We start from the raw sequence: 9,610 nt of genomic DNA on the forward strand, positions 1-9,610 counted from the left end.
AGATGTTGTAATATACTAGTAATAATAGTAACTATAAAAGAGCTACTAAATTCAAGACTAAGATGAGTGGGAAATATGAGCATAGAAAGGAAACTCGGTAAAAGTTTTATAGGTAAGTTGAAGAATTAAGAGCATTAAATGCATTTTCATAATTTCTACCCGTAAGAATAGGTTTACTATTTTACCATTTACTTATAAATTATAATCAATTATAACATAGTTTGAATCAAGATAGTTAATTGATAGAAAATAGCATTTTTTTACTACAATAAGAGTTGGCAAACCAACTCAAGAAACAGCAGAACGCATAGCACTTCTCACTAGTTTTATTAGCTTAATTTTTCAGAAAAAGACCGACCATTTCCAAATGAGTTCCAAAGAAAACTCGTTGTAAAAATGAAGCTTAATGTTAGGTATAGTCGTAGTAAAAATTAAAGTCTGCATTTTCATGCTGCAAGAACTATTGTCTCATCTGACAAGGAGATTTGATTCGATTAGCTGAGTACTTCACGGCTTACAAAGAATTTCAATAGCATGTTACTGTTTATGTTTATAACGACTTGTAATGATTACATTTAGCATCTATAGTTTACTAATCCATGCTTAGGCCACAACATGACAGATTTGTGTAAGGATTCTGACTAACATTTGGAGAAAAAATAACCAAGTTTAAGTGGTTTCTATCTGACAAATGATTCAATAAATTTGCTCAAGATTCTCTAGGTAGGAGTTGAAGACCAGTCAGATGTAGTACGAGGAGTTGAAGACCATTCTGGTGTTGTAAGAGGAGTTGATGATCTAGCTGTCATTGAAATGTCTAGTGCCTCCTCAAGGATTAGAGTAACTTTCTCCATAGATGGTCTCTCTTTCTTAGGCGCTGTGCATGACAATGCTAATTTAAATGTGAGGTCAAAAGCTTCTTCGGAGTAGTCTCCCTCGAGCTTTGGATCTGCAAATCCTCTTATGCTGTCAATTCTTGTAAGGGATTTTGCCTGTTAAACGAGAATGATTAGTATTATATATGTAAGACCAATTATGGGAAAGTACATTACTTAAAATGAGGAAAGCTTACTGTATTATGTAGGGATATAGGTGTATTCATGTTCATATTTATAACTTTTCTTCCTGAGATTATCTGCAGAAGTACTACCCCGAAACTGTATACATCACCTCCTGAATCAACTCTTCTTGTGTTTTGGTATTCCGGATCAACATAACCAAATGTTCCTCTCACTTCTGAGCTCTTGTAGCTATCACCTGGATCAATCACCTTGGACAGTCCAAAATCTGAAAGCTTAGCTTCTAGGTTTGGACCTAAGAGAATATTTGAAGGCTGCAATTGAGAAAAAGTTCACAGGATTGGTCAGTAGATAATTGTTGTTCATCATTTTTAATAAACAAATGGTCGTCAAACAGTTAAAGATCACGGTATGTGTAAAGAGTTGGCCAGTTACTGAAATATAAGGTTTTGAGACGAGGGTGATAATGGTGTCACAGACCTTGATATCACGGTGAACAATGCATCCTTTAGGATAGTTATGGAGAAACCAAAGTCCTCTTGCACAATGTATTGCAATATTCAGCCTATGAACCCAAGGCAGGCTCTTATCCTTTCCTGTTACATTGTGAAACAGTACAATCATCAGCACCAGATCAAGTATAGGTATGAAATATTTCACACAAACATAACATGGCAATTAATTACCAAAAATCCACTCCGAGAGATTCCCATTGGGACATAGTTCGTAAAGGAGGAAGCACTCGTCATTATGTTTACAATATCCCAACAATGCCACAAGGTTTGGGTGTCTGAGTTTTGACAAGCTCTTAAGTTCTGTGAGAAAAGTCTCTGTATATCCCTCATCAGTGATTTGTTTTATGGCAACATGCTGGTTATTTCGAAGTATGCCTTTATAGACTTTACCTAATGAACATCAGTTAGGAGTATAGAGCATTAAGTGAACAAAACCACCGCACTGCACCTGGCTTATAATAACTTATGTACTGCACATCTGAAATACTATCAAATGTTTGCATCAAGCGTGCATTACAGAGATGTATACCTGCTATTCCTTCGCCAATGAAGTTTGTTGTGTGTAGATTATTTGTGGCAAAGTAGACCTCTTTAATTGAAAATTTTAAATGACTAGAGTCTATTGGCAATGCAAATTCTAGTTCTGTCAAGCCAGTGAGAAGTGTTACATGCAAGCTATCTTCATCATAAAATTCATAATTTTAATGATACTACAAACAAGTTAGCTGAAAATACCATTATCTTTCGCTGAGGTATTTAGTTTGCACCGTCCTCGTGAAAACCTCCAAATGAAGATGACGACGGCAATAAGAATACCTACCAAGCTTCCCAATAAAATCCATCTACCTGCAACATTCAAAGTTTTTCAAGTATTAGATTGCATAATGAGACCTAAAAGATTAGTAAAAGGCACAAAGAGTCCTACTCACGTGTGCTGATCGTTCTTTTCCCTTCCGTCTCTGATGCTTCATCTGCAACTAGCAAAGAGGTTAATTAGGAAGGACATGTGTTCTTTACATCTACAGTAAATGACACAGGTAGATAATATTAATTTAAGGATGTCATATTGTCATATGTACCTGGTGAAAAGGCTGTAATGGTAACCTGGTCCTGATCCTTGAGGCATCTAAACGTGTTCTGAATCCATATCTCATCGTTAATCTTAGCACTTGTTAAAGACACTAACACTGCAAACCTGCAAATATAAGATTCAGAATCCGTAGCCTCGTCATTGTCAAAATATAATCCTTTGATGTCTTTCCAACTCCTTAGGCAGGAACCACATGTCTGCTCCTGCTTTACTGTTTGATCTTCAAACGCACAGTTTTCCTTCATACTTCTAAACTCATTACTTAGTCTATGATCGACATCATTACGAGAGAACCCCGAGCATCCACCACCACCTCTTGTTAGTTTCTCAATTCCACAACCCAACACATCGACGCCAGGTCTATTTATAGTAGTCAAGCACTTCATCTGTTCATCAGAGTTCAAGAATATCTTTCCAGTTTGACTTGTGTGCCAAGCCAATGCATAAAGATACTCTTCAAATGGTCTAGCACAGGAATTATTGTTCAAAAATCCACCCCAGCTCCCATTAGCATTACTTGCATCGTAAAAAGATGACGAGATTCCCCCTCCAAGATCAAGAATGCATCCAGATCCATCAGATACTCCACATTCAATATTGCCAATTAAGGTAAAGATCGCGAAGATGCTAACCAAGTGGTCCACTCGTATTTGATGCAAAATCCGATAACGAGAGTAAAAATCTAAATAATCTTCACCCATGATTATACAAGAAGCTATTAGATAATCAAGAAGACTTTCAAGAAAGTTAAGTTAAATGTCTGACATTCAAATCATCACATAATGTTAACTTTAGAAAAGCTGGTTTTTACAGTATAGTGAGAGCAACATCTTGGGAGTAGTAGCTCTAGCTTAAGACTTAAAGTGTGCTGTAATTTCTAAAATTGTACCAACAGTTGTCAGTTTTGGCATGATTCAGTTGAAACTGGGCTAAGAATACAATGTCCAACCAAAACAAACAACACATTGTATATATTAATTAAAACTTAACACTTTCATTTCTGTATTGTTTAAGAAAAAAAAATGTACCATAGCTGGCCTATGCAGGAATGGCTTGCATACATATGTATGTATTGCTTTGGTTTATTCTTTAATTTTGGCCTTTTGGGTAGTTTGTTACATGGAACTGTAATATAATTCTTTATTTTATCAAAAGAATTATGGAGTCTAGGAATTAACAAGGAGTGATATGATATCCCTGCAACATATTTAGGGTGTTCATTAAGTTTAGTCCAATTAATTTTATAAAATGAAAGGACTGTGGCTCTGCTGTTAAAACTGCTGTGTCGTGAGAAAAGTATTGTGAGCAAAATTAGATGATTGTTTGGTAATTTTTTTTAGTTTATGGATATTTTGAGATATAATATGTAAAAATAATATTTTTGAGAATGTTTGATGGTAAAACTGATAGTTACTTTCTGCATCTTTTAGAATTTACCAAACATTTTTCTGACAACTTTTCAGCAAAAATCTGTTATAACTGTCAGTAATACCAAACAGCGCCTATGCCCAATATCCAATAGCAAAATAGCATGTTGGTATATTTCTTTTTGGTTTGTCTTATTATTGAGATTTTGCTGTTGTATGTTTTATGGACTCTGGAATGTGCTATAGTCAATTACAATTAGTGATAATTATTAAGAGTAATTTATTGTAAACAAATTTTGGTGGGCGGACCAAGAACCCATACTGTGGTAACGAGAAAAAAAGTACTTCCTATGTCCCAATTTATCGGTCTAATTTGATTTTTTGTAGTGAAATTGACTAACTGAAAATTCCATATATTATATTATCGAAAATATTTATAAAAATTATATCACTAGAATATATGTTTAATCTAATTTAATATGTATTTTTAGTTTCTCAAAATAATGAAAGAATGAATTTTTATTTATAATCAAAATTGAGTTAATCTAACCAACAAAAATCAAATAAGATAGATAAATTGGAACATAGGGAATATAAACCAAGTCTTCTTTGAATTCAAGAAAATGTTAAAAGGAACCATACGAAATAAGGCGGTTTGAGTCAGAGGGGTGATGCTTTCAAATGTGTGGTTGCAGACTTGCAGGTCACCTTTTAACCATTTTTCCTGAAATATGCTAGAGCATCTTTAAGGGTTAAAACTCTTAGTTAAAAATGGTTAGGTAAAATTTTGTTGAACCTCTAAGTAATTATACTCTAGTGGTATTAGCTATAATCATTAGCTATATTCAAAATCTCTTTTTTTATTAATTTTAAATATATATTATATATTAGAGAAAATAAAATAATAATATTTAATAAAAAGAAATTTAATAATAATTTATAAAAAATTTATATTTATTTCAATATTTTAAACTAAAATTATAAAACTAAAAATAAATAATTTTTATTATTAACTGAAAGTGTAATAACATATTTAAAAATAAATGAAATAAATAGATTAGCAAACACTACTGACATATTAAATAAAATATACAACTAAAACATATCTTGTATTAGAATTTTTATAAATTTAGTTAACAATAAAATAATATTTTTACACTTACCATTATATAAAATATTTAAGTTAAATATTGAAAAATATAATTTAATTTAATATGCTCTGTTATACTTAAATAATGGGTTAAAATTAGGGTTACAGTTGACGTGAATTATTATAGATGATGACAAATGTAGCCTGTATAATTTTAGTTATCTAAAATTATACCTAGTATAATATAAGACGCGTAGATATTAGACCTAACGGTGATTAGAGTTACAGATGCTCTTATAATCAACAAAAATATCAAGCTCAAAATAAGAGGTCATTTCAATAAATCCATTTACACATTATTTGATTGGATATTAGATATCTGCATAATTCCCTTGCATATTGCATTGTATCTAATAAAAATATGTGAACACCTCAATAAAATAAGATGCTGCATAGTATCTTTTAAATTTTATATGATCAGATCATTTGCAGAAAAAGTAACTTTAACTAGATCTCTAAATAATTTAATCAACAACTATCAAATTTAAGAAACTATTTGTTTGGATTGCTAAAGAATTTTATCACTCGCAAAAAAAACACTAGATTTTTGCGAGTGTAAGGTCCTTGAATATCTATGGCTGACAGTAAGTCTTCAAACAGATTAATAATAGTTTTTGAATCCTTTCTGATGAAGTGGAAATGCCTCTACTAAACCTTAGAAATGACATTAATTCAACCAATATAGTGATAAAGATATACTATATAACAACTCAACCAATGTTTCATAAGCAGCTTAACTACATGCGTCAACACCTTCTCTACCAATCCCGCATCTCAATATTTCACAGTATTTACAAGTAAAAGCCAATGAACCAAAATAGTATGAAGTGAAGGAGAGATACCCACGATAATTTCAAAAACATTGCATCCTTTTCTAGGGATGTGGAGGAAGTCCCTCCCTAGCAACATTGGTCACACGAAGGACAGCTTGAGCGCTTAATGGTGAAAGGTTGGATTGGCAGAACTGCTCCCAAGAATCCTTGTCTTGGTTCTCAGATATGGCAGTGTCCGGTGAGATGTGTAATTTCTCGTAGACGCTCTGCAACTCCAACAGAAGAGTTCGGGCAGCTTCTCTGGACTCAGGAAGCTGGTCACTGAGCTGTGTCGCAGCTACTTGGATTAATTTGTCAATCCCATACGTCTTGATACCATCAAATCCCTATAGAAATATATAAAATTAATAACTCAGGTACTTCTCTTCTGAGAAAAGCTCAAGAAGATACTATAATGCCCAATAAACTGCATGATAGAATTAAAAATTAGCTTTAACTTATCATCGAGTATGAAGACAAATCATATGAAATTGACTGGTTAAGTGTAATTTAGAGTCATAGCTTGCATTTGAGTAAGGAATCGTTGTAATGTAGACTCTAACAAATAATTAAACCCGCAACGAGATTGTTTACACATAAAAATAGGTGGACAAGTAGCAAGATGCCCAAGTAAACAAAAAACTAGAGAAATTTTTTACTGATAATTATTCTCTTGTTTTCCCCTATAAATGCAGCTATCTATTTTGGGCACTTCGAACTGCAAAAAAACAGAAGTGTTTACTAGATAAGGGAATACCATGGAAGGATAAAAAGTTTGGAAAGTATAAAAATACAGTAACAAAACTGTTCCATTCTAGTTGTACATGAATCTTGCTGGTCAGCGAAAAGTTGGACATGTGCTACTTCTAACTTCTTATAATTACAGAAGGTATCATTCAGAAAAAAGATCATAAAGATGGAAGCTTGGATATCTATAAATGCAAAATGATACTGATATTAAGAAACTTAAAGGATGGGCATAATGCTGCAGGTGAAGTAAGCATTTACTCTTAGATAGTTCTTTATGGCAAAATTTAAGTTTTTACCAGTCGAAGCACACTGCGACAAAAGCACATTGAAGCCTTTGCTCGAATTCGAGGATTTCTGTTCTTGAGACAAGGTTGCAACTTGGGTAACAACAATACTGGGGAGACCCAGGTAGTCATAGCTATTAGAGTTTTTTCAGCTGCCTCGCATACAAACCGTTTATCTTGAGAGGACTTGAGAAGAAGTTGGACAAGCTGACCAAATAAAATTAAAGAAATAAAATGCTAGATATATAAAAATCACATTAATGAGTAATTAGCAATTACAAAAAGGTTTGGGTACCATGGGATCTAGTGAATCAATAGTTTGATCATTATATGCCTTAAAGATGTCAGCGGAGGTCATAACTGCTGTTTTACATACTGCACTTCTCGGGTTCTTCATTGATTTTACAACAAGTGATATCACATTGGCCCTGCACATAAGGGAAACATTGGCAATGCTACTTCTCCAAGAAAATAACTGCAAGTGGTTATATGCTAATACAATAATCTATATAGACATCTGACATATGATTTTTGCATTATGCTATCTTCCCATCATAAATAAATAAAGACTTACAGCTTGTCATGCAACAATTCCTTGTGGAACAGAGAAAACCTACGTACATTATTGAGTGCTCCACAAACGACCACCCAGTCTTTTGACTCTAGGCCACCTAAGAGAATCTGAAAAAGGAAACAAAGAAATTATCAATATTAAAAGACCAATAGTAAGATAATATTGCAAGAAAATATATTTGCAGATGCTTAAGATTTAACTGTTAAAACCCCTTGCCTCAAGACTTGTATCAACATCTTCAACATCATCCAGATTTTCAGATTCAATGTATTCCACTTCTGTGCTGGGTACCTCTGTCACAGAAACTAATGTTTCATTTTCATTAGGAGATATTTCAACTAAGGGAAAAGAGTTTTTCCTTTGTTCTCCAAGATTTTCATCTTTCTGTTCAGTCTGAGGCTTGTGAAATACCCCATTGGTTGAGCTCTCAATTTCCTTCTCAGATTCAGGTAGCATGTTGAGATCTCTGAAAGTGTTAGCTGACATCAAAAGGGAGTTTATGAACAATGTGCTTGTATTAAAAACCCTTTAATCAGTGACAACACTGCAAGCTAATCACCACAAACCTTCAGACTGACTCAACAAAAAGAGAATGCAAGCAAGTAACATAATGAGATCTAGAGTTAAATATTTAGTATTAGACATTATTTTATTTCAATCCCACAGATCTGATACAAGTTTTTATGTAACCAAACTAGAGCTGCACAAAGACCAACATAAGAAACTAATTGAGCTGATATAGAGCAAAGTGAACAACTAGTTTTTCTTTTATTCACATGACCACTGGCCTATATTCGGTATAGTAAATAAACGACAATATTGACACAAAAGAACCTCAGTGAGCATAGTAATAAAAGCAAAACATAAATATCTATCTGAAATTTTTGAAGAGCTATATTATGCTTCCTGTCACAAGATAACAAATCGGAACATAATGACATATGAATCCTGCTCAAAGGTCACATTTTCTCCCACTGTACTCATAATCGACAACACAATTAGCTAACCAACATTGCTCATAATCATACGTAATTCCTAAACAGTATAAACCAAAAATCACCGGAAAGCGACAACACTAGCAAACTTCAGCTTTGTCATAACGAAATCTGCCGACACAATTTCGTCAAATATCACTATCATACCACAGATAAGAGCAAACAGATTTTGAAATTTAATATGTTTTCACTACAATCAAAGTGTAATCAGTAATTAAGCAACTAATATTCAACATAATTGAAAACCGCGACTGAGCATAGATCTGTCAGACAATATAACAAACATTTACAATTCGAAAGATTTATAATATAACAAAAACTCATCTAACTCAGTGTTTAAGTTCATACTCACCTATTTGAGTAAAAAAATGAACAAAGTACAAACCCTAGATGAGAGATTTAGTGAATTATAAGCAAACAAGTGATGATAAATAGACACAAAACACATACATTTCTATAAACAGACAATATGACCTAATTGATTGTGTGAGAAGTGGTGATATATACATATACATTGATTAAAATACTTACAATACAAGCTTGATGATCTGCAAATCAACGACGAAGATGCCTCACCTCAAGTGTGATGTGTATATGTGGAGAGAGAAACTGAGAGAGAGAGAGAGAGAGAGAGGAGAGTGAAAAAATATGGGGGGAGAGATTTGTAACCGGCCAAAGGAAACCACAAAAGTAACGGCGGTATTACATGTGACCGCAGAGCAGCTAATTTAAGACGGTAATTTTTATATGATATATTGGAATATGGGTTAAATATGTCAGCGTCCAAATCTACACTAGGTTAATGACACAAAACTGATTCAAATTAGTCCTTCATTTTGAAATTTGTATTAAAAATATCGTTTTCCCTTAGTCGAAATTTTTAAAAATATTATATATTGACTTTCATATATTTTTTATAAATGATATTACATGAAAGATTACGAGTTCTACTATTGTAGTTAATATTATTAGGTTTTTAAAATTTTATCAACTATTTATTTTTTATTGTTTTATTTGATTTAAATAAAAATAAATAGTAAATAAATTTTTAAAA

At 32.8% G+C, this 9,610-nt stretch overlaps 2 protein-coding genes across 4 annotated transcripts; both read right to left on the minus strand.

The window, feature by feature from the left end:
- Nucleotides 1-505: 505 nt before the first annotated feature.
- Nucleotides 506-3,520, minus strand: LOC141710656 (proline-rich receptor-like protein kinase PERK3). The gene is made up of 8 exons (XM_074513208.1): nt 2,614-3,520; nt 2,464-2,505; nt 2,270-2,380; nt 2,064-2,177; nt 1,706-1,924; nt 1,500-1,615; nt 1,073-1,333; nt 506-992 (listed from the first exon to the last, which is right to left on the minus strand). The coding sequence occupies exons 1-8, from the start codon at nt 3,323-3,325 to the stop codon at nt 720-722; spliced, it is 1,848 nt and encodes a 615-aa protein (XP_074369309.1). The 5' UTR covers nt 3,326-3,520; the 3' UTR covers nt 506-719.
- Nucleotides 3,521-5,823: 2,303 nt separating this feature from the next.
- Nucleotides 5,824-9,261, minus strand: LOC141712064 (uncharacterized). 3 transcript variants are annotated; one of them, XM_074514848.1, is made up of 6 exons: nt 9,088-9,261; nt 7,778-8,027; nt 7,562-7,668; nt 7,283-7,415; nt 7,000-7,194; nt 5,824-6,300 (listed from the first exon to the last, which is right to left on the minus strand). In XM_074514848.1, exons 2-6 carry the CDS (start codon nt 8,015-8,017, stop codon nt 6,016-6,018), a joined length of 960 nt encoding a protein of 319 aa, XP_074370949.1. In that variant the 5' UTR covers nt 8,018-8,027; nt 9,088-9,261; the 3' UTR covers nt 5,824-6,015. The 3 variants fall into 3 exon arrangements, with proteins under 3 accessions (XP_074370949.1, XP_074370948.1, XP_074370947.1); XM_074514847.1 differs by having other exon boundaries at nt 7,778-8,040; XM_074514846.1 differs by lacking the exon at nt 9,088-9,261 and having other exon boundaries at nt 7,778-8,047.
- Nucleotides 9,262-9,610: the final 349 nt, after the last annotated feature.

Source organism: Apium graveolens, chromosome 3 (assembly GCF_009905375.1).
Source record: "Apium graveolens cultivar Ventura chromosome 3, ASM990537v1, whole genome shotgun sequence".
Lineage (NCBI taxonomy): Eukaryota > Viridiplantae > Streptophyta > Magnoliopsida > Apiales > Apiaceae > Apium > Apium graveolens.

Coding starts and splice junctions, on each gene's coding strand:
- LOC141712064 (XM_074514846.1), bottom strand. CDS start 8,047: ATGTCAGCTAACACTTTCAGAGATCTCAACATGCTACCTGAATCTGAG. Junction 7,669..7,777: donor ATGTTGATACAAGTCTTGAG/GCAAGGGGTTTT, acceptor TTCCTTTTTCAG/ATTCTCTTAGGTGGCCTAGA. Junction 6,301..6,999: donor GTCGCAGTGTGCTTCGACTG/GTAAAAACTTAA, acceptor ATATTTCTATAG/GGATTTGATGGTATCAAGAC.
- LOC141710656 (XM_074513208.1), bottom strand. CDS start 3,325: ATGGGTGAAGATTATTTAGATTTTTACTCTCGTTATCGGATTTTGCAT. Junction 2,506..2,613: donor CATTACAGCCTTTTCACCAG/GTACATATGACA, acceptor TGCTAGTTGCAG/ATGAAGCATCAGAGACGGAA. Junction 993..1,072: donor CTATATCCCTACATAATACA/GTAAGCTTTCCT, acceptor CTCGTTTAACAG/GCAAAATCCCTTACAAGAAT.